General features: G+C 50.1%; 7 protein-coding genes across 7 annotated transcripts; 5 read left to right on the top strand and 2 right to left on the bottom strand.

Moving 5' to 3' along the window:
• The first annotated feature begins 1,731 nt into the window (after positions 1–1,731).
• BCR38DRAFT_428115 (putative methyltransferase-domain-containing protein) lies at positions 1,732–2,851 on the top strand. The gene has a single exon (XM_040859877.1). It carries the CDS (start codon positions 1,900–1,902, stop codon positions 2,632–2,634), a length of 735 nt encoding a protein of 244 aa, XP_040718399.1. The 5' UTR covers positions 1,732–1,899; the 3' UTR covers positions 2,635–2,851.
• A 2,233-nt stretch (positions 2,852–5,084) lies between these two features.
• On the top strand, positions 5,085–7,046 carry BCR38DRAFT_428113 (uncharacterized protein). The gene has a single exon (XM_040859876.1). It carries the CDS (start codon positions 5,178–5,180, stop codon positions 6,831–6,833), a length of 1,656 nt encoding a protein of 551 aa, XP_040718398.1. The 5' UTR covers positions 5,085–5,177; the 3' UTR covers positions 6,834–7,046.
• Positions 7,047–7,340: 294 nt separating this feature from the next.
• On the top strand, positions 7,341–9,451 carry BCR38DRAFT_428112 (pectin lyase fold/virulence factor). Its single transcript, XM_040859875.1, has 4 exons — positions 7,341–8,014; positions 8,066–8,191; positions 8,245–8,544; positions 8,600–9,451. The coding sequence occupies exons 1-4, from the start codon at positions 7,678–7,680 to the stop codon at positions 9,184–9,186; spliced, it is 1,350 nt and encodes a 449-aa protein (XP_040718397.1). The 5' UTR covers positions 7,341–7,677; the 3' UTR covers positions 9,187–9,451.
• Positions 9,452–10,583: 1,132 nt separating this feature from the next.
• On the bottom strand, positions 10,584–12,458 carry BCR38DRAFT_336682 (uncharacterized protein; the record flags this gene model as incomplete). Its single annotated transcript, XM_040855479.1, has 8 exons — positions 10,584–10,947; positions 11,011–11,194; positions 11,242–11,367; positions 11,410–11,556; positions 11,616–11,741; positions 11,803–11,896; positions 11,972–12,233; positions 12,283–12,458. 8 exons carry the CDS (start codon positions 12,456–12,458, stop codon positions 10,584–10,586), a joined length of 1,479 nt encoding a protein of 492 aa, XP_040718396.1.
• Positions 12,459–12,651: 193 nt separating this feature from the next.
• On the bottom strand, positions 12,652–15,120 carry BCR38DRAFT_164388 (FAD dependent oxidoreductase-domain-containing protein). Its single transcript, XM_040853801.1, has 6 exons — positions 14,692–15,120; positions 14,554–14,635; positions 14,126–14,486; positions 13,894–14,065; positions 13,693–13,827; positions 12,652–13,631 (listed from the first exon to the last, which is right to left on the bottom strand). The coding sequence occupies exons 1-6, from the start codon at positions 14,851–14,853 to the stop codon at positions 12,999–13,001; spliced, it is 1,545 nt and encodes a 514-aa protein (XP_040718395.1). The 5' UTR covers positions 14,854–15,120; the 3' UTR covers positions 12,652–12,998.
• Positions 15,121–16,504: 1,384 nt separating this feature from the next.
• On the top strand, positions 16,505–18,404 carry BCR38DRAFT_511103 (glycoside hydrolase). Its single transcript, XM_040865023.1, has one exon. The coding sequence runs from the start codon at positions 16,533–16,535 to the stop codon at positions 18,174–18,176; it is 1,644 nt and encodes a 547-aa protein (XP_040718394.1). The 5' UTR covers positions 16,505–16,532; the 3' UTR covers positions 18,177–18,404.
• A 449-nt stretch (positions 18,405–18,853) lies between these two features.
• BCR38DRAFT_522630 (major facilitator superfamily domain-containing protein) lies at positions 18,854–21,339 on the top strand. Its single transcript, XM_040865238.1, has 7 exons — positions 18,854–19,313; positions 19,372–19,529; positions 19,609–20,119; positions 20,178–20,577; positions 20,714–20,814; positions 20,876–20,907; positions 20,970–21,339. Exons 1-7 carry the CDS (start codon positions 19,104–19,106, stop codon positions 21,163–21,165), a joined length of 1,608 nt encoding a protein of 535 aa, XP_040718393.1. The 5' UTR covers positions 18,854–19,103; the 3' UTR covers positions 21,166–21,339.
• The last annotated feature ends 594 nt before the right edge of the window (positions 21,340–21,933 follow it).

Below are 21,933 nucleotides of genomic sequence, written 5' to 3'. Positions count from 1 at the left end.
TAGATCACTTGGATCACGTGACCTTTTCCTTTAGTCGGGGGGCCTAGTTGTTCCTTTCCGTCCTTATGGGGCTTTGTTCCTGCGGGGTTCTGTGAAGGTCAACCCTCGCAGACTCACTACAACCAGGTGACTTACAGCTGGAACACCTGCCATGGCAGTGCCAGATGGGAAGCCAATCATAACCCTTGTAGGAGCCCCGCCAAGCGTGGACGACTTAGTCGCGCTCCCTCAAACCTAAGTTGTCATCTTCTTTCCTTCGCTCCTTAGAGTAGAATCTTCGTCGATAGCACCTAATCGAGGTCTCTACCAATGCGATGCAACCCAGGTCGTGACAGGTTCCGTCATGGCCTATTGTAGGGCCTGTCGGGTTGGTTTTGGCCAGGTTAGAACCAACGGTTCGTAACACCTGTCAGAGAACAGAATGCCATAGGCACCAGTGGGTGTCAGGACACTGAACGCAGGACACCGGCGGGCCGCCGGAGGGGTGTTTCGGATAAAAGACTCCCGAGTCATGATTACAATCTATGTGAAGCTTTGGGATGACGAGAGTCAAGGTCCTTGGCATCGCCGACCCTGCTGTTATGCCGGGTCCAAGCGGCGGCCTAGCTATCTATATAAGGACCATCTCGAAGTAGGATAGGGAAGGAGTTGTCAGAGCCACAAGTGTCATCCGAGGCGGGCCGGCTTCCACCAGGTAGGAAGTCGTTTGTGGCGAATGAGGAACCGGGAAGCCGTTTGTGGCGGCTAGAGAGCCGCTTGTGGCGAATGAGAGCCGTTGAAGCCGTTTGCAGCGGATAGGGAATCGCTTGGTTGCAGATAAGGAGCCGCTGTCCAAGATATTGGCCGAAGTCGGAGGAACACAGACATACGGAAGCAAACATCCAGAATCCAAGAGAGAACCTCGGCTGGCTATAAGTAAGGAGTCGAGACGGAGGAAGATAGAGAGGGCAGAGATCAATGCATCACCGTGGGCACCCCTACCTGAGACCGCCAGTGACCACCCGGTATTACGTAGGAGGGACGCCCGTTACTCCCCATCACTCTGTACTATTGCCTTCGGCCTAGCCGTAACCTGACAACACCTTGCACCTGAGGCCACTATGATCCCATAACATCTAGATATATAAAAGCGATGCCTATTACTTATAGCGGTTAAGGCATTATTACTCTCATCTTTATCCTCGCTCGAGTCTCCCTGACGCTGAATTATGAGTAAGGCCAACTACAGTGATCTTGCGTAATAGAGAGCCTCCCAATGTACATTTAAATAGGGCTTTCTTCAAAGCAGTATTTCAGTAGGATGGACCGGGAAAAAAGAGGATAAGCAAATTATCTATAAAAACAGCCTCTCTCTAGTGCTCGATCACTTGAAACGGCTTAAAGCAGCCGCTAGTAGAACGCGTTGTACGTGGCGACGGGGATCCGGGTATATTCAATATAGAACAGGTCGTCAAGCAAATTACGGAAGCGCTAATTCGGGTAATTCAAACGTACGAGCCAAAGTCTCCATATCCTAGCTGTGCACAGGTACGTATCTCCGAAACAGGCCTCGGCATCCGAGAGTTGCGTAGCATTATCAGTAATTCCACATTGTGCGCTGTTATGCTCTTGATATGCCAATGCCTCAACTTCAATATAGGGGCAGCTTGTTGTGCTTTTAATAGACAGATGATAAAAAGTTACCTCGGACATAAGCGTTTTGGCCGAAAATATACGCAATCGGGGATAAGCCCCATCTTTAGCTTTTGACCAGTAGAAATCCTCCATTACTCTTGTAGCCGACCGTAATTGGCTCAATGACTTCAAATTTTCCACCCAACTTTTGTAGAATTGAACACCAGTTTTCATACTCTGTAGTATCGCCGACGTCCCCAGCAGTAAAGGGGAAAAATCGGCAACATGACCATGGAGTTGAAGAAAAAAGCATATCACATTCCGAAAAGTGAAGACGAGAAGGTGTCCATTGACATCGCCGAAGCGGACTGCCAAGCCGAAGGCCTTGTCCTGACGACATGGACCTCGTCTTTTATCCTCTCTAACCAAATTCACAAAATCAAGATCGACCATTCTCAACTCCACAGCGACGCATATTCCGTCCTCGAGCTCGGCGCCGGTACCGGACTCACAGGTCTCAGTACTGCTTGTATTTGGGGCACAAAAACGTTGCTGACGGACCTGCCCACTATCGTCCCCGGGTTGCAGGTAAACGTCGACCTCAATGCCAATATCCTGGGGCGTGAAGGCGCAAGCGCGGCTTGCGGCACGCTCGACTGGAATCAACCAGATACGATACACATGCACTCGCCTGGAGGCGATGACGACGGCAAAACAATCAAAATGACGGAGGACAACAAGTTTCCCGTCATCCTAGCTGCAGATACGATGTACACCGAAGAGCACCCAAAGTTGATCAGCCGCACCGTTGCGAAGTGTTTGAGGCGGTCGTCAAACGCTAGATTCATTATCTGCTATGCGATGCGCATCGCCTACATCGACCCCATCAGGGAGTTCTGGGGGCTGATGGAAGAGGAGGGTTTGGTGGTTGAGCAGGAGGGGAGGGAGGAGATTGATTTGAAGGAGTGGGATGATGAGAAGTTGCATGAGTGGGCTGTTTTCAAGTGGGGGGATTTATAGAGACCCGGTCTGAGTGTTCTCAGCAGTCCGTATACGCATCCGCGTAATTGGATCCTGCCAATTACGGTTGGAGAACTGTGGGGTTTTATTCCCTTTTACACACATGTTGTCTGCTTGTTGGTTTCCAGTAGACTAGATACAGTATTATGAAAATAGAAACAAATAGAGAGAAACGATGCGGTCATAATGGCATAAATGGCATATAAACAAACCGTGCTGATTTACTCACTGATATGACAGCCAGCCCCGATCCCTCAAGTATATAATCAGGAGATCAGAACATAGGCGAGGTAGGCGGAATCTAAAATCAGGGCTCAAAATAGATTTTATGAACATTTCCGAGTGCCAACCTCGATTCGATCAGACCGATGCAGGACCGACATGTTCCCGATGAAGGGAGCACGTCGAGCCAAGAAGATGCAGGTTTGTGCGGCATTGGACAATAAGGACGGGCCTCTCGTGACATCTCAGCAATCTGCAAGGGATAGCCAATTACTTTGAATCACACTTGCCACAGTTCACCTTCCTCAATACAGCTCTCTTGCCTGAACTGGCCACAGCACATCATCAAACAATCATTTTAGGGCCCTAGTGACTTTATTTGAAGGAGTGGCGACCAAGAGGCACCAGATTATCTCATTTCATCAAATAAAAGCGGCCGCGATGTATTGAGGAACCGTGCAGTACCCGTACAGACGCCTTCGGCCGCTAGCGTCTTCAGCCCATCCTCAGCTGCCCGCTTCGGGATCTCTGTCAGGCGTCCTTAGTTTCGTCATTCTGTAACTCAGCCCTAATATGAGAGATGGTTGGCGTCGAGGTGGCTTAGGCGTATAAAACGTTTGCGTCTGTCCTGGAAATCAGTCTTCGCATACACGGAGCTATCAACGCAAGGCTACAGGTGGTTTCATTCAACAAAACCACTGAAAAGGAATTCTGGGCATGGTATTCGGGTACATACTTTCGCTACTGATGTGTTTTCGATCCTAGAGTTTAGTCAGTTATATTTGTTTATTAAATCATTATTTCCCAAACTCTGCTTTATAAAGAATGTCAGTCCATTGTTACTTCTTTTCCTAGCATCATGGTCCTGGAATCACGAATCAAAGCGCATGATGCAGCAACTATCACCATACAGTAAGACTAGCTAGAACCTCATCTCACTACACCGTCGATTGGCTAACAACACCACAGACCCGGTCGGTATGCTACAATGTACGAGGGAACCTATTCAACGAGTACAAGCCACGAATGCTGTAGCGCCAAGACCCAATTCCCGCGGCGCATAAAGCCTGGGAAACTGTGGCACGTCTCGAGGACTTCGGTGTGATCCAGGATGAATTATTGCAGATGGGAAAAGACCCCGAACCAGCTGTCATGGTCTCCGAAGAATGGGGTCTAGGACCTGATCTGTATCTCGTTCAACTGGACAGCCAGCATCACCTGCACTGTCTCAACACCATTAGGAAAATGTCATATTTCGATTATTACATGGTATGCAAGTTTAAAAACATAAGGTCATGTTATGGAAACATAGAATACACCAGAGCTTTCGAAGATAGAGTTGCTGACCATATCCCAGCTCGACCATGCCAGAGCGAAACAAGGCTCACATTGGCCATTTTCGACATTCTACTCCAGGCCTTGACTTGCGCGCCGAGTCTGGGTTTCATCCCACATGTCTGGATGGAGACGCAGAAGCGTCCCTATCCCGATTTCAACATCAGGCGGCAATGTGTTGCCCACGAGGAGACATTGAACAGACAGAAAAGAGTCGCTGTGCCTGATAGAGGCGGAATGGGACCTCATTTTAAGACTTCAGGGCGCGGTCGAGATTGAAGCGGAGCCATCACTTTTGTTGATAGATGACGATGTGGGATAGTGAGCGGATGGCTGGTTGATCTTATACTACTTCCATCTGCTCTAATGGTTACGACATCAGTAGGTGGCGGCACCACGCCGACTACTTCACATCGAAAGTTTTGCAGACGTGGATGTCTCCAGGAGATTGTGTGCACTGTGGACTATAAGTGGAACTTATGAGCTCTCGAGGGCGAGCAAAACGGGGCATAGTTCATCGTCCCCTGCTAAATACGTTACGTCAACCAAATCTGTAGTAGCCACATTACCATGATTTGATACACCACGACAGCTTTGGGCCATAAGCGGTGAGTGGGTCTAGTTTTCTTCGCCACAACCAAGAGATTGTTTGCCCGACAAACTACACCCTAGATTTTTGTTTTCCTCATTACGATGCGAATTGTGGTCTGACATGTATACTCGGTGTATTTACTCGGCGAATTACATCGACCGGCCTCGCATCCGAGATGCTCGGCGTCGGGTCGGAGCTAGACGCGCGTCACATCATCTCGTGTTGACATGGGTCTACGCAATCTTATCTTATCGATCAGTCGACTCCTGTGATATCTTCTATCAAGTCTTGGCTTCGTATTGTCACTATTTTTTGTTTCATTCTTCCCATGGTTTGAACTCGACAGCCAACTTACGAAACACAGGTCTGATCAGTCAGTCCTTGTGCATTAGCGATGGGTCGCAAACTCTGGGTCGCAGGCCTCCTGGCCGCAGCCGTACCTCACTCCCTCGCAGCCAACGAATTCGGTCCTAGCGAACAATCAGCACATCGTCGCGGGCCGGAGATCTTCAATGCGGTGCATAATTCGATGCGTCAATGGGGATCTTCGCTTCACCACAATGGCATGTCCTTCTTCGTCGCCACGGTTCCAGAAGGTGTTTTATTCCACCATGGAAACCAGAGGCCTGAGTCGCCCACGGATCCAGACTGGTTGGCGTATGAGATCGAGCACGCGGAACACTTCGCGCATGGTCGAAGACGACGTGGGCCGCCGGGACGGGGACCGCCTGGAAGGGGACCGCCTGGACCTGACGGGCCATCTGGATTTTACGACGGAGAGATGCCAGACGATGGCCAACATGTCATAGCCGAGCATGATAAACAGGATGAGGAAGAAACTCACGGGTACCTGCACGTCTACAAAACGACTCGACCCCTAAAGTTCCTCTACGTCGACGGCATGGGCGGCGGAAAGACCAATATGGGCACGCTCGACTCCCAGGACTACCTGCTCAGAGGCCTAGACTCCACCGCTATTCAAAAACAGACAGAGGAACACGAAAAGGGAAAGGGACACCACGCAAAAAGAGCCCCAGGTGGTCCCATGGACGAGCAACAACGCGCTATCGATCTCTGTAAGCTGTGTAAGGAATGGGATCTCCAGGGTGTCGTACGAATGGAGGCCGGCTTCGAGATCATCAAGTGCGATTTCTCCGATGGACTGGAGCAGATCCAGGCCCTGCAACGGCCGGATGACGAAGGAGACAGGGGAGGAGGTGGCATGCTCGGCGACATGTTCGACGGCATCGAGTACGTCCGCGGCCTGTCGGAACGGTACGATGGGATTGGTTCGACAAGGACCATCATCGATTATTCATCCATGGTGTCGGCCTTCTTTTTCCCTGTCAACCTTACCAACCCCGACCCTACGCGACCTGATTTGCCGAGACTGTCTTCGACGACCGATGCGGAACTTCTGGCGATGAAGGAATACTTGGCCAATGTCATCGCCCAACGTCGGGGTGAAGAAGGGCGCACCATCGACTGGCAGGACGTGTCTGACCTGGTCGTGAGTCGCTACGCCGACAGGCTGAAGTACATGGTTGAATCCGCCGAATCTATCGAGCAGCTGGCGCACGAAATTTCCTTCCTCCTGAACGTCTTCATCGACTATTCCGCAGACGACACCAACTCTGCATCTGCCATAGGCCGCTGCACTGATTTCTACCTGGGTTCAGTAGTCCCCGTCACCGAGGCGGACCACATGATCCTCACGGGTTTCAAGGCTGTGTCTCGCGAAATCTGCACCTCGCTGTTCCGCGTGCGCAATTTGCTCATTCTCGATCCTGCGCCGGATGTGAAGTCTTTGACCGCTTCGAAGAGTGCACTGAGGGCGTTGATGGATACTCTTAATTGGACGAGGTTCAAGCGCTGCTCGCGGTGTGCGATTGACGAGGTGTGCTTGATTCCCATGTGGCCTATGGGATTCGTGGAGGATTATGATTCCCCGAGGTGTACGAATGGGTCGGATACGAGGAAGCGCGAGAGTTATTGGCGTCGTGATAGACCTGGTGGCGGAAAGGGGAGGGGCCCGCCACCTAGGGGTTAGTTTCATTACTGGCATTATGTATATATATGCCTTCATATTTTAGGCAAGTGCGAGTAGCAGTAGTATATAACGGGCTTGTGGATAGTAGTGGCATATCGGTGCTTGAAAATTGATGACAAGTCGTCAGTGCATGAGCTGGAGAGGCGAGCTGTGGCGGAGACATAAATCAACCACACCCCATGCATGTGGAAAGTGGTCACTATCTTAGCGGAGATCGCGACAAGCCCTGAAGAATGCGCCTCGTTGCCGTGCTTCCGAGGTCACCCCACCCGTCCAGCTGTGCCTCTTGCAGCCGTGGATATTGTGACAAGTTAATGACAATTTCTCAGGATCCAAGCAAAGGGAGCTTGACGATGAGTGGCGGACAAGGTTGGCGACTATCCCACCAATAGAAACTCCTCCCCACGTGTACCCCACGCCACGAACACCAGGGTTGTACCTGGACATCCTCCCACACACTCTCCAACAGAAGGTTTAGTCCCTGAAGATCCGCTGCATTTCGCATATCGCAAGAATATTATCCCTCTAGTCGCATGGTACCCCTCCCTTACCCCAGATGATCAAGACTTGGACATTCCTTGTATTTATCCTCGTAGCTTTTCCCAGTGAGGAGAATCCAACAATGCTAGAGTATATGCGGAGAAATGGGTCCCCTACAAATGCTAGTCATTGTGTACATCAAACCTCATTTCCGGAACCACCGAGATTCAGGAACACGGCCCGGAGAAATGCTACATGAAGAGCGCCGCCATCTTGCCAATATTTTGGTTTCTTGGCCTCTTTGCTTGTATGTTCCATCGCGTTTGTCCTTGTCCAACAAGCTCCTCCGCCACACGACACGAAGATGAAGTTCTCCCAAGTCGTCTACGTGCTCTCGTGCGCAGCGTCAGCGATTGCATCGCGTGCCGTGCAAGGCCTCCACAGGCGAGGTGATCACGTCTCTCCCCGACCTCAGATCGTCTACTCGCCCGAGACGCCAACGACGCCACCTCCGACGCCCAAGCAGCGTAACGTGACGTGCTTCGTCGAGAGTCATGGTGATTATGCCACGGATGACTCCGAATTTATCCTTGATGCGTTTCACAAGTGCAACAATGGCGGACATGTCGTGTTCCGTGAGAGTGAGACGTACATTATAGGCACCGCAATGGACTGGACGTTCTTGCAGAGTATTGATATTGGTATGTACTTATGCAGTCCCGTGATGCGCAATGCTCACACAGTCAATCCAGATATCCAGGGTGAAATTCTCTTCAGCAACGACACGACATACTGGCAGGCGAACTCGTTCCCTTTCATCTTCCAGAACGTCACTTCATTTTTTAAACTCGGCGGTGACGATGTCTTCATCTATGGCGGTATATATGCCCTTACCAGTTATCTGTTATTTCCACTGACTGTTGCTCTTCAGGTGGCACTCTCAACGGCAACGGCCAAGTCTGGTACGATGCTTACGCAGCCAACATCTACACTCTTCGCCCTGTCTTGGTGGGTGTCGATGGTCTGACCAATAGCATCGTTTCCGACCTTGTTCTGAGGTATAGCCCGGAGTACTACCATTTCGTTGCCAATGCATCCAATGTGGTCTTCAATAACATCGACATTGCGGGCGGCAGCGTCAGTGAGAATCCTGCAAAAAACACCGACGGATGGGACACATACCGCAGCAACAGTGTCACGATCCAGAACTCTGTCATCAACAACGGCGACGGTGAGCAAAATTCGAAATCTACACATTGATCCCCGCGTACTGACTGTGAAACTAGACTGTGTTTCTTTCAAGCCTAACTCAACCAACATCCTCGTCCAAAGCCTCTTCTGCAATGGCTCCCACGGCATTAGTGTCGGCTCACTAGGCCAATACGTCGGCGAATACGACATTGTCGAGCACGTCTTCGTAAGCAACATTTCGATGCACAACGCCTCGGACGGGGCCCGCATCAAAATCTGGCCCAACACGGCCTCAGCTGTGTCGGGCGACCTGCAAGGCGGCGGCGGTGATGGCCGAGTAAACAACATCACCTACACGGACTTCTTCATCGACAACGTCGACTACGCCATAGAGGTCGACCAGTGCTACGGCCAGAAGAATCTCACGCTGTGTCTGGAGTACCCCAGTCCATTGACGATTACCAATGTGGTTTTCAATGGGTTCCAGGGGGTTACGAGCGATCATTATATGCCCCAGGTGGCGAATTTTGCTTGTAGTTCAACGACGGCTTGTTCGAATATTGTGTCGACGGATTTCGATGTGTTGAGTCCCAATGGGACGAATGAGGCATATTGTTTGAATTTTGAGCAGGAGGTTTTGGATGGGGTTACGTGTGTTGATACGTTGTTAGGCTTCAACTAGTGGTAATATAGGCATCCCTCATTCCAGCACGGGGGGAATATCATGAAACTGCCTGAATCCTTCCAACATTTGTCGTATAAGCCATGGATTCTGAATCGGCCGCAAGGCACAGAGGCATCTCAAGAGCCAATGGCAGTTCCCCCTTTTTGCAGCGCGCAAGATCGAGACTCCACAGACAAGTCTAAATTTGGCGTCGAATTCGACGTGTACGAGTTGCGTCCTGGCTCTTAAGCTGTGAATTGACTTACTACCCGGGGATAAGTAGATATCGAAATAGGGAACTATATTTTTCTGCCTGCGGAGGGCCGGCCTCAGCTGACAGGCTGTGTCGGGAAGGTTTCGCCCGCCAACCGGTAGAACTCCGGAACCGCCCTAGCCAAAGAGGAGATCTCGGACGCTCCCACCTAGCTTAGATTCCTTCAGAATCAGTCTTCCAATATACACACCAATATTATTGGCGTATCACTAGCCGCTCTTTGCACTACCTGACTGTTATCCTTGAGACATGTGGTATCCCGTTACATTTAATCGTTACATGTTATTCAAGGGTAAGGTTACTACACTTTGGGACGCTAATTAAGAGCTAAGCTGTCGTCGAAGGACTCAAAAACTACAGCTACAAGATGATTTACGTGCAAGCCGTCGTCGTACGAGAACGGCCGAAGCACGCCGATAGTGCTGTAGGATCTGCGGAGAGCGCGTACATAATACTCGTACTTATCAGAATCATAAAGATGCGTACGCGGAAGAGGATTCCGATTAACGTACCCTACAGTTTCATTGAACACACGGTCCACTGCACCCTTTCCCGCATTTCCGTGCAACCCAGGTTTCCTCCCTTGTTTTCCAACTTTTACCATGGTACGTAATCGCGCTTTAAGCGCGCTTTAAAACAATCCTCACCTAAGTGTACGATCCGTGCACGGATCTACAATATCCCCTGTATAACCTTACGTCACCGATATAGCGGCGGACTTCACGACAGGATATACGGTTACTAACGTAAAAGCGTACTTATTCCGAAGAAGAGGCGATCGTACGATATGCGTACGAGGAAGAGGATTCCGATTAGTTAAAATTATTTTTAGTTACGATCAAAGATATTGAAGTTATTCGTACGGTGCCAAGACAGAGTGGCCAACTTGCTTGTGGGGTACGTTTACTTTTCTTATGTTACTCCATTCAATTCCCCTTCATATCGATAAGTCTCATGAGTGTCTGACCTCGGTGTCTTCTGGGCGCAAATACTCGCACAACCTCTGTTGTGGTTGTTGATAGTTTGATCCGCTTCATGTCCTGAAAGACCGGTCCCTCTTAAAGTGCCTGCCTTAATCTAAGCTCGTATGGATATTCCGCAAAAGTCAAATTTGTGGAGAACTGGGAGATGTCAGAGTAATTCAATCCCGGTGTGCTCTGACGAGCCCCTCCAATATTTGTTGCTCATCAACATCCACATCTGTCTGGGCCGGCGTCTCAGGCACGATCCGGATCAAGAAAACCATGCACGGGATTGTGACAGCCAGTAAGGCGCAATTAACATAGAATGGTATCCTGGCATCTCCCCCGACGCTCGAGTTGATGGCGTACGAGATAGCCTGGCCAGCGGTCTCGAAGGCACGGAAGAGACCGCCTGTTCGAGACGACGACTTGACGTCCGTGGAGAAGGTCCCGAGGATCCAGTACAGGGAGAGTTGAGTCCAGTAGCCGGTGGTGAAAATGATTAGGTAGGGGAGGTAGGCTTCTGCCCATTGCCTACCATCACTGAGCGGTGAATGGTGTTAGTTCCGCGGGTGCAGGGAATAATGGGATGGGATGTCAACGTACAGTTCATAATCCAACGCGGCTGAGGCCGTGCCGAACTTGTGGTACTCGAAACCGATCCAGACGAAACAGGCCGCTTGGGGGATGACCCAGAGAGCGAACGCAATCCATGCTCGTTGGCTTTGGGACCAGCATTTTCGGTCTAGCAGCCGCCCGTAGGCGATGACCATGAAAATGGTGATTGTTGCTGAGATAGTCAAAAACCAGTCCTTGTAGATAGTGAGGCATACTTACGAGTGATCAGAGACGACAGTGCACGTGCCCGAACGGAGAAGTGGAGGGACAGATAGGTACCCATAGTCCCACCGTAGAAAAATGAGTAGAGAGCCGGGATGAAGACCAACCAAGTCTGGAAAGGTGCTTCGAGTTAGTGAGTTTCAGAGGTAGCTGGATAATTTTCACTCGCCTTTCTCCGCTGGGCATGCTTCCACAATGCTTCAAACTCTTGTTTCCAGGTTACGGTGTCAGTCGAGGGAACTTTGGAACCATCTCGCCGACGCACACGGTGGGTGGGTGACAGCATGAAGGCCCAAATCACACCAGTACATTCTAGGCATTGTTATTCAATCATGCTGCGATGCCAAGATACGGTGGACGAAAACACTCACCGAACCCGACGAAGATGAGGTACGTCGACCATGCAATGCTCCCAGATGAAGAGTTGGTGTTATTGGTAGCAAAGTTGATCGCACCACCGATCACACTCCCCGAATTACGCATTGCGGACCAAATCCCTGATAACCTCGTCATAAGCCTGTGTTCATGGCGTCTCGCAGGATTCGGGGCCGAACATACCTAGATATAACCCCCGGTCATTTTGGTGGGGATAAGAGAGCATTGCTGTCGTCTCCCCGACGTAGAGAAATCCGCCGGTGAAACCACCAAGAAGCTGGATTTGATCAAGTCAGAAAGCGTTTCGATGCGTTTTCGGTGAAAAGAACACAGCCAAAGCAGAGATGCATACCCTAGCGAAGAGCAAATACCAGTCCACGCCGTATCTAGCGCTCACGTAGTATCCAGAGCCATCCAGCGGCATCGCCACCGCAGCAATCATGCAAGCCCACTTGATCCCGAACTTGTTGATCAGAGGTCCACCAAAGAGCGTGATGATGCACCCCGAGGCATAGTTGAGGGCGTTGGCCAGGTTTGCGAGATATGGTGATGAGAGACCTCCACCTCCGAGATTGGAGATGGCATCAGACATGGCCGGTCCGACGAAGGATAGTCTGCGTAAATATCAGAATAAGTTCCATAGTTGATGCGCTGAAAACCTACGCCCCAAAAAGCACCATCTGGAACAGCACGCTCCGGTAGAACTTGGGAAACCGAGGCATCGTGAGATGAGTATCGTCCATTTCCGAGACCTGCTCTCCGTTGGTGTAGCTGGTAGCTTCCACACCACCGACAGAGTCTTCTGTTTTGTTGTCGACTGTGTTCTTCGAGTCCGCCATGTTGGGCAACAAAAAATGACAATGAAGGATGTTCCTTGAACAGCATGTGGATTTGCAAATCCAATGCGAGCTTTATAGCGCGCTACCCGTTTCTCCAACATGAAAATTGTGATAAATCTGACCCGATCCGGAGTAATCAAGATTCCCCATTGATCTATTGGCCGAGATGATACATCATATGGATAGTCACCATAAGGATAGTTATGTTGTATCTAAGATAAACGGATTGATGTACATATACGGCCCGGCTCCGATCGACCCTGGTAGAACTGTGGGTCACCAAGAATCAGGGTCTCGTTGATGCTACCCATTTATCCAACTCTATGACTACAGCATATTATTTAGCCATAGCCCGTGCGGAATGGCAAATTTTATATAAACTATGCCTCTTCGGGCGCGCTTTACCGGACAATACTGGTCCCGGATACCAATAGAGATTATGTCAAAATTCTCAGTGTGTATATAACCGTCAGACCAAGGGAACATGCTCACCTACGATTATCAAATAAAGTCGACGGATACCCCCGAAAAACACACTTGTCACATAACACCTCTTACGCGCGCATCGTTGCAGAATGGCTTCTCGGCACTCTCCAGACTAAGCTTGACAGACGCCTCGAGCAACGCTGCGGCATCCAACTTTTGTAGACTTTCCACTCGCTCCTTGGTGACGTGGAACGGCTCAGGAAGCGGAGGGTACGATGCAACAAGAGCAGGCGCGGTGTATTCGAGACCCAAGGAGTCCAGAATAAGGGGTGCAATGTGGGCGCTAGAAAGAAGAACTCGAGGCATGCCTTCGACATTATCAGTGTCTTTTTTCAAACCGTCTTTGGACTTGACGAAACGCTTACCATGGCCCGTGTATCCCGCGGCAATAAAGTGACAGTCATGGTCAGGCACAGCTCCTACGAAGGGAAACGCGTCTACACTCGACGACATGATTCCAGTCCAGACACCCCCTTCATCAACAGGTTTCCCTAGCTCAGCGGGATCTCCGCCTTGCCATCCCACGATATCAGACGCAGGCCACGACATGTAGAACTTGGGGACTCCATTAAACTGTTTGTCTTCCTCGTCATTGTTGAGGTAGCCACGCGGATTATGGACGAGGACTTGTTTAGCGCCGCCGACCATGATAGTGTTGTAAGGTGGAGGAAGTTGAAGATTGTAATTCTGTAAATGGTTAATTATGCAACTGCACTAAAAGGCCGGGAATCGGGAAGGGTGATTATACGTTGACCAAGCTGTCCCAGTGCTGCGCACCCGTGTTCTTGATAAAGCCCTCCGGCGCTCTAATGGCTGCTAGTGTTGCTCGCCCAGCAAAGATAAGGTTGCTGAAACTAGGTAGGAGATGTGAGGCCCATCGGTTCTATACGCATGCATTAGTAGATGTACCGCGCTGCATAGGGAAAGCAGAGGGGAGGGGGCGGCATACTGTTGCGTGCATAACTGTCTTCGTGCGAACTTCGCCTCTTGGTGTTTGGACTGTGATCCATCCAGTAGCATCTCTTTTGGAAACACTCGTAGCTGGTGTGTTGGCCTGGAGGTTGAGGTTCCCGGATTCCATGACAATGCGGAGCATAGCGTGTACAAACTTGTACGGCCATCTTCAGACTCTGTCAACGACCATTCGCGACGCAGCCAGGAGATAAATAAGGGGACCTCACATTTGACCCGAAGGATGCACCACCGCCCCTATACACCCCTTCATCTGCGTGAACTCCTCCGCCGCCTCGGGATCGTCAATAAGTCTGCAATCTCTAATCACCTCACCATCCTGACCATGATCCTTCTTGAAAGCCTCGTAAGCGCCCTTAAGCCGGATCCAGGCTTCGTCCGACATAGCCGCGTCGAACGTCTCGCCCAGCTTGAAGCACACCTCCTCGGCGATGACTTCCACATCTAGCAGTTCCTTGAAGGCGGGCAAGTGAGCCATTTCATGCTTGATCAGTGCGAGGGCTCCATCGGGTCCGAATCGACCGGACCAGAGGGGGTAGCGAGAATAGGCATGTGGCCTTAGTTGTCCACCTTAGTTGTTGGATCTGAGTCAGTCCTATCTACTAGTAGTCCAGGGCACAGGCAGGCCGTGACTTACCATTCCGACCTGTGGCACCTCCACAAATGTCCCGCGCCTCCAGCATGAGCACTTTGGGTTGTTGGCCATTCTTTTCCGTGTACTACTTTCTCTCTATTAGACATTGGCCCGCTGCAAATGCAGATGAGAAGATCTTACTTTGTGAAGCCAGTATGCCGTCGTTGCACCCGTGTAGCCACTTCCTACAATCACCACGTCTACCTCTTTCGGCAACTCATCCGTGGACCGAAAGTTTCGGAGACGAGACCCGGCAGCCTCGATCCAATATGATTTGGTCGGATTATCGATGGGCAGAACCATTGCGTCGAACTGAAGTGAGCAATCGCCAATGGTCGACAGATCGATGCCTTGGAATGTCTTGGCCACTTGGCTCACTATTTAGCTAGCATCGGAGTCGGCTTCGGCATGGGCTGTGGGTCGGCTCCGATGATCCGAAAGCGAGCGAACAGCTTACCGCCGGGGATACACCGCCCGGTGGTTCCGCAAGCGTAGTTAAGTACTGTCGGACTTATCGTGCGCAGTAAAAAGGCATCGATTAAAGTGATCTCTTAGCGATTTGGTCATCAGAGATCTCAAGTACACGTAATAATGCCACTGGCCCCCGAAGGTCGGAGAAGGCATACCGGCCCAATGGGGCTCGAAAAGTGGACAAGCGGTCATTTGGCTGGTATTGGGCCAGGGGTGGAACTGTGGCTTGGTGCTGCTCAATTGTGTTAGCTAGACCGAACAAATCGATGAGGAACGGATGTAAGAGCTACGGGCGACATTGCGGGGTTTGTGGGGTTTGTGGGGTTTGTGGGTGTTGTGCGGTCGACTTACTAGTTGCGTTGCTAGTGGGTTCTAGGTGCGCAAATACACGGTTCGTATTGAAGTCGAGATGTTCATCTGATTTTCCCCTGGAAGTTTATTCTCAGTTTCCGAAGATATCCAGCAATCTAAACTAGGCTGAAATGAGAATATTAACATAACCCCTGGCATGCTGAAACGTGAGTAGCGTTGGAACTTCATTAACAAAAGTCTCCCTTGAGTCAGTATCTCTCGAACAGGGGCAAGGCCGCTTATCGCTTTGTACTTAAGGCTCTAATAGCCACGATAATTTGTAACATCTCCTAGCCGTCCGCAGAGACTACTTCCAATAGATGCCTTGCATTTGGTATAGTTACAGTCCAATAGGCGATAACAAGGTATAAAGGGATAATGTCCCGGATACGACGGGATGCAATTCCTTGTCCCCTAAATTCGGGCCTCATTGATCGCAACTATATCGTAGGCCACTATAGGCTGCGTTGAATATAGGTCAACCATCGATCAGGGCCATGGGACCAAACCTTCACTTAGTTGTTGGTGACTATATTTGAGATTATATGTATTACTGGGTGATATGATAGCCTCGCAAGGTAATTATTAATATTCTTCCCCGGAACTTTCAATGAAACAAATGAACTCTAAATCGCAAGTATTTAATTAAACCCCACAGCCAAGCAGGTGGTCTTATCAATTGCTTATTTAACTTGCAGTCAAATTAAATTCCTTTCTTTCCCGCTATTTGGTGACGACTTAGTGTACCTCTCGCCACGACAAGACCTGTCTATCCCACCGGCTCTACGCAAGCCGGGTCTAAGTCAAGTCGGACAGGTGCATACACGAGCCAAGACGAGACCACGGCATTAAGCACTGAGCCGAGACGGCGCTTACCTTATTCTAACCACGTTTTCTATTTCATTTTCATGATCACAAGCTACAGCATACTGGAAGCTGCGTTACTGCACTGTGTCTTGGTTCTTAACCACGATGTGACCTTGTCTCCAATGCAAGTGCCGGGATTACTGGAAGGTTAATCCCGTCTCCTCCAACCCCTCAAACCTGCGTTCATGATGTACTACGCAGTTATAAGGGGTATAACACACGCTCGCATTTGCTTTTGCTCAACCTGAGATTTCACTGTCACTTACGCCAGTTTCCCACGCGAAAACGCAAAGATGTGCTCGCCAATCCTGTGTATCACAGTCCTCATAGTGCTTCTGTGCGGAACCACATCTGGGGCGCAGCATTCACCCACAAATACAACCCTAGCCTACCCCAAGCAGCGCGGCGCTGCATACGACTACACAACATTGGTGCGAAACCAAACCACTCGCGCCGATGGCGTAGTGGAAATGTTCCGGGTGGCCTGGTCCGGATACGTAACGTATGCATTCCCGCATGACCAGCTGCGTCCCCAAAGCAACAACTACACGGACCCTTTCAATGGATGGGGGGTAACTGCTATTGATGCGCTGGATACGGCCATTATCATGGAGCAGACGGATATTGTGACCTTCATTTTGGACTATGTGCCATCCATTAACTTTACTCGCACCAACACGCCTGAGCCGACGGTTGTTAGTCTCTTCGAGACCAACATTCGCTATCTGGGCGGGATGTTAAGCGCATATGACCTCCTGAAGGGCCCGTTCGCGCATTTGGGCGTGGATGAATCCAAAGTGGATGTTTTACTGGCTCAATCGCAAAGCCTGGCCGACGCTCTCAAGTTCGCCTTTGACACCCCAACTGGAATACCAGTGAACCGCATCTTCCTCGAAAACCACACCTTCTCCGACATAGCCCAAATGGCTGACGGCACGCAAACCGCCGGCTTAGCCGAATTGGGCACTCTGGTCCTCGAGTGGCAGCGCCTGTCTGATCTCACAGGCGATCCATCCTATGGCAACCTAGCTCAAAAGGCAGAGACCTACTTCCTGACCCCCTCGATTGAGGTCTGGCCCGGCCTCACAGGGGGTAATTTCAGCACTCAGACGGGTGAGATTCTGGATGCCTACGGCGGCTGGACGTCCGGGAATGACTCGGCGTACGAATACCTCATCAAGATGTACGTCTACGATCCCGACCGGTACGCGCTCTACGGCGACCGGTTCGCACAAGCGGTCAACTCCACGATTGCACATCTACTTTCCCATCCATCAAGCAGACCAGACCTAACCGTAGCCGCCGTCTTCGCCGGCACCCAAACGCAAAACGAAAGCGACTCTCTCTCCTGCTTCATGGGCGGGTCCTTCATCCTAGGCAGCTCGGCCCTGCAACGCCCCGAATGGCTCCCTGTCGGTCTGGATCTTGCGGAATGGTGCGCAAACGGGTATCGCTACGCTGCGTCGGGAATCGGCCCTACGCTCTACAGCTGGGACACTGACGAGCTTGCGAACCCCAACAACACGAACCAGACTGACCTGTATTCGCGCGCAGGGTGGTTCATCCCCCTGAACTACTATGCTGCCGGGCAGGCGCCAGAAGCGGTCGAGAGCTGGTACTACGCCTACCAGGCGACCGGGGACCAATACTGGCGCGATGTGGCGTGGCGATATACGCTGGATTTAAATAGAACGCAGCGGGTTGAGAGCGGGTTCGCGGCTGTGCTCAATGTGCTTGAGGTGGAGGGGGGCGGGAATGGGGTTAATATGCAGAGTTTCTTATTAGCGGAGGTATTTAAGTATATGTTTTTGGTGCAGAGCGAGAACAAGGGGGAATGGGATGTTTTGCATGGGGGAGAGAACGGTGAGAAGAAGAATTGTTTTGTCTATAATACGGAGGCGCATCCCGTTAGGGTGGCGGCTAAAAATCCGGTATGACGGGGTATACAGGATAGGAAAGTATGTGGGCTGAGGGTACCGAGTAAACAACACATATTGTGTATTCTGCTTTTGGACTCTTGATAACTCAGGCATGAAGCTCGGGGTTGTGCTTTGCTGGTAATATTGCCTAGTATAGGCACTCGCAAGCGGGTCAAATACTCCTATAAACCATGAGATTTCATGACAGGAAGTCGTAATCATGGAACGAAATCGACCAATTATGAGAGTGGCTCAAATCTGACAAATAACCCCTTCCACGTTGGTGTCTTGGCGGTGATATATTCTTGTCGTCGTCCAATATTGAATTGACGCCATCCTCGTGTGATTGACGTGCTCGTCCACTTTTAACTTGAACCGCCAAACACTGCAACCACACATGCAGTCGTCACACCAGGGACCCCGGCAACGACTGCATCTAATTCCTACGCCGCCAAATACGCCTGCGAAGCTCTGATCCATGTAATATCACAGCTCATCAAGCTCGATATCATCCACAAATTCGAGGCACTTGCGAAGCCCTTGCACGCCATTAGCTTGTCCCCCCTCTTGACGTGATATTGCACCATAAGGTAGCTAGCTTCAGTGTCTGAAGCCGCGAGCTAAAGCTACCAGAGACTTGGTATTTTTCACGTCGGTCTTGCGGTAGAAAGGAAGTTTGACCCTGCCCAGAACCATGTCTAGTTGCATCGGTCCCGGGAGTGAGAGGGCCGGGAGAAGGGGCCGTTTTTCTCGTGCGGGTCCAGGGTGTTGGGTTGTATCACTGCATCACTGCATCACTGCATGGCGTAGATTGTCGAGCGGTATATGAGACGTGGGAGCCAAGATCTTACATGCTGCTTCTTGTTCAATTGACTCTTTTCACGTTTATCCAACCAATCCTTATATCTCTCCTTGGATTTTGCCCTCTTCAGGTCATCCGACGTAATGCTCAAGGACTTTAACGACGGAGTGCGTATCTCGGAGCCCAAGGTCGAGGATTCTTCGAGCGAAAAGCTGGGTTTGGGAAATGGCGAAGTCTTTGCCGACGGAGGAGGGACGCGACATTATGCGCCTATTGCCGAGTACGAAGGATCGCATCGATATGATCCAGAAATACAGTGGTCAGAGAAGGAGGAGAAGAAGCTAGTTCGGAAAGTGAGTAATTGCATTACCACTGGCTTGAGTTTGTGGCAAGTGACTAACATTGAATTAGCTTGATTATAAAATCTGTTCATGGGTCTGCCTCATGTTCTTCGCACTTCAACTAGACCGGGGGAACATCCAGCAGGCTTTATCCGACAACATGCTCGACGACCTGGGATTTAACACAAACCAGTACAATTACGGCATGACCATCTTCTACCTTTGCTTGTGAGTCTTAAATTCGATCCTTCCTTTCCAAATTCGCCAATCCAATGCAGCAAGCATACACTAACACAATCCAATGCAGTCTGAGCGCCGAACTTCCCTCCCAGATGATCTCCAAGAAACTCGGCCCCGACGTATGGATCCCAATCCAAATGGTCTCCTGGAGCATTATCGCCTCCTGCCAGAGCCGCCTCACAGGCGAGTCCACCTTCTACGCCACCCGTGCGCTGCTCGGCCTCATCGAAGGCGGCTTCATTCCTGATGTTGTGCTCTACTTGAGCTACTTCTACAAGAGCAAGGAATTGCCCATCCGACTTAGCTTCTTCTGGAGCGCCTACATATCGACTAACATTATCTCTGCGTTCTTGGCATATGGAATTTTGCATTTGCGCCAGTTGACGGGCTGGGCAGGATGGCGATGGCTCTTTGCCTTGGAGGGAGGGTTGACGGCGTTTATTGGATTGTTATCGTGGTTTTATCTGCCGCCCTCTCCAACTGAGACGGCGAGTTGGTTCCGTGGCAAGGATGGCTGGTTCAGTGAGCGGGAGGAGAAGATCATGGTGAACAGGGTTCTTCGGGACGACCCCGGCAAGGTGAGTCCTCCGCCCTTTGATCAACGTGATGTATGATTACTGACAGTTATATCTTCAGGGTGACATGCACAACCGCCAAGGCCTCACTCTTTCCTTACTGTGGCAAGCCCTCACCGACTACGACCTGTGGCCTGTCTATATTTACGGTCTCACTTGGTCTATCCCCGCTACTCCCGTCAGCGCATACCTCACCATCAACCTCAAGTCCCTAGGTTTCAACACTTTCCAGACAAACCTGTTGACCGTTCCGGCTTACGTTCTGTTCCTACTTCAGCTGATCTTCTGGACCTGGGTATCGGAAAAGATTAACAACCGGTTTCTCATCGTCATGCTCGCTCAGATCTACATGCTGCCCCTGGTGCTCTCGCTAGAACTTCTCCCGCTGAGTTCGAGCCCGTGGTCTTGGTATGCGCCTAGTGTTATGTTGATTGGGTATCCTTATATACATGCGATTGTAAGTCACTCCGTTCAGCTGGCCCAAAAAGAAAGGGTGGCAACTTTGCACGAACAGCGGCTAACTTGTGAATAGCTCGGTAATTACAACCCTATTCGGGCTTAAAGTTCTGCATTTGGACAATGCTAACATTAGTAAAGTTGCTCTTATGTCAAGGAATGCCGGGTCTGTGAGAACTCGAACAGTGGCTAGCGCTATATACAACATGTGCGTCCAGGCGAGCAACATTATCTCATCCAATGTAAGTCACTAAGACACGAATCTACGATTATTTTAGCATGACTAAACTAAGAATGCCTTAGATATATCGTGACGACGATAAACCATACTACAGGTATGCCTCCCAGAATGAAGCCATACCACTGACGTTTATACTAACAAACATTTCTTATCTAGACGAGGCAACAAAGTCCTCCTCGGACTGGTCGCATGGAATATTGTATTCTGCATTGGCATGAAGGTTTACTATATGTGGAGAAACAAGCAAAAGGGGAAGGCCTGGGATGCAATGACGCGTGAGGAGAAAAACCAGTATCTGACGACCACCAAGGAAGTGGGGAACAAGAGATCGGACTTCAGATTTGCCCATTGAGACGTTATTGGGAGGAATATATTGGGATGATGAGCTGGTAGGGCTCATGGGCAACGCCCCGAGTATATAATGGTGTAATTTAGAATGGTCCATGTCATCGACGCAGTTCCGGGTTCCTGTCTGGAGAGACCAATCTCGACAAGAATTCCTACTCGCGAAATAGACGAATAGAAGAATAAATATAATTGTCATGGACCATGGTTGGATTAGCTCCTAGCCCATGCACTGGTGCCGTAATGTTATGAAGGGAACCATGTGGTCATTCTTGCTTAGCCTGACTACCTTGGGTATATTGGTGCCATGAACCGTCTTTTTGCCACCGTTCTTTATCTCCACGAGTGTGGCGTTTGCTTCTGCCAAGTTTCCAAATTATCATCACTTTTTATTCTTCATAAATAACTTTCTATTGATATATAGCTACTAAGACGAAGATATAAGAAAAAGAGAGAGTGAGTGGGAGACAGTCGACACCTTCTAGTCTAATCAGTCTTTTTTATCTTTTTGATTAGTCTACTCCTTGTATTCAGATAGCACTTGTGTTCTCTAAATTAATCCCTCTCGCCCTCATCTCAACCTTAACCCCTACAGTTTCTGTCGTAGTCCAATTAGACTAAAATAGTGCGTAATATATTTTCGTTTTATTCCTCATAATCCTGATTATTTAACCAGGGTTTTTCTAGTTTGTACTGAAATCCAACAGTTAATATACTTTTAGATAGTAGTTACCATGACGGCTATTAGCGAGTTTAGCCTTAGGTGTAGGGGGGT

Source organism: Pseudomassariella vexata (genome assembly GCF_002105095.1).
Source record: "Pseudomassariella vexata strain CBS 129021 chromosome Unknown BCR38scaffold_4, whole genome shotgun sequence".
Lineage (NCBI taxonomy): Eukaryota > Fungi > Ascomycota > Sordariomycetes > Amphisphaeriales > Pseudomassariaceae > Pseudomassariella > Pseudomassariella vexata.
This window is presented reverse-complemented; position numbering and strand designations above follow the sequence as displayed.

Excerpts from the sequence above, each read along its gene's own strand:
- BCR38DRAFT_428115 (XM_040859877.1), top strand. The coding sequence starts at position 1,900 with ATGACCATGGAGTTGAAGAAAAAAGCATATCACATTCCGAAAAGTGAA.
- BCR38DRAFT_428113 (XM_040859876.1), top strand. The coding sequence starts at position 5,178 with ATGGGTCGCAAACTCTGGGTCGCAGGCCTCCTGGCCGCAGCCGTACCT.
- BCR38DRAFT_428112 (XM_040859875.1), top strand. The coding sequence starts at position 7,678 with ATGAAGTTCTCCCAAGTCGTCTACGTGCTCTCGTGCGCAGCGTCAGCG. Across the intron at positions 8,192-8,244 it reads CGATGTCTTCATCTATGGCG|GTGGCACTCTCAACGGCAAC; the intron begins GTATATATGCCC and ends GTTGCTCTTCAG. Across the intron at positions 8,545-8,599 it reads TGTCATCAACAACGGCGACG|ACTGTGTTTCTTTCAAGCCT; the intron begins GTGAGCAAAATT and ends CTGTGAAACTAG.
- BCR38DRAFT_164388 (XM_040853801.1), bottom strand. The coding sequence starts at position 14,853 with ATGGTTCTGCCCATCGATAATCCGACCAAATCATATTGGATCGAGGCT. Across the intron at positions 14,066-14,125 it reads GTGCATCCTTCGGGTCAAAT|ATGGCCGTACAAGTTTGTAC; the intron begins GTGAGGTCCCCT and ends CAGAGTCTGAAG. Across the intron at positions 13,632-13,692 it reads ACTGGGACAGCTTGGTCAAC|AATTACAATCTTCAACTTCC; the intron begins GTATAATCACCC and ends AACCATTTACAG.
- BCR38DRAFT_511103 (XM_040865023.1), top strand. The coding sequence starts at position 16,533 with ATGTGCTCGCCAATCCTGTGTATCACAGTCCTCATAGTGCTTCTGTGC.
- BCR38DRAFT_522630 (XM_040865238.1), top strand. The coding sequence starts at position 19,104 with ATGCTCAAGGACTTTAACGACGGAGTGCGTATCTCGGAGCCCAAGGTC. Across the intron at positions 19,314-19,371 it reads AGAAGAAGCTAGTTCGGAAA|CTTGATTATAAAATCTGTTC; the intron begins GTGAGTAATTGC and ends ACATTGAATTAG. Across the intron at positions 20,815-20,875 it reads GCAACATTATCTCATCCAAT|ATATATCGTGACGACGATAA; the intron begins GTAAGTCACTAA and ends AGAATGCCTTAG.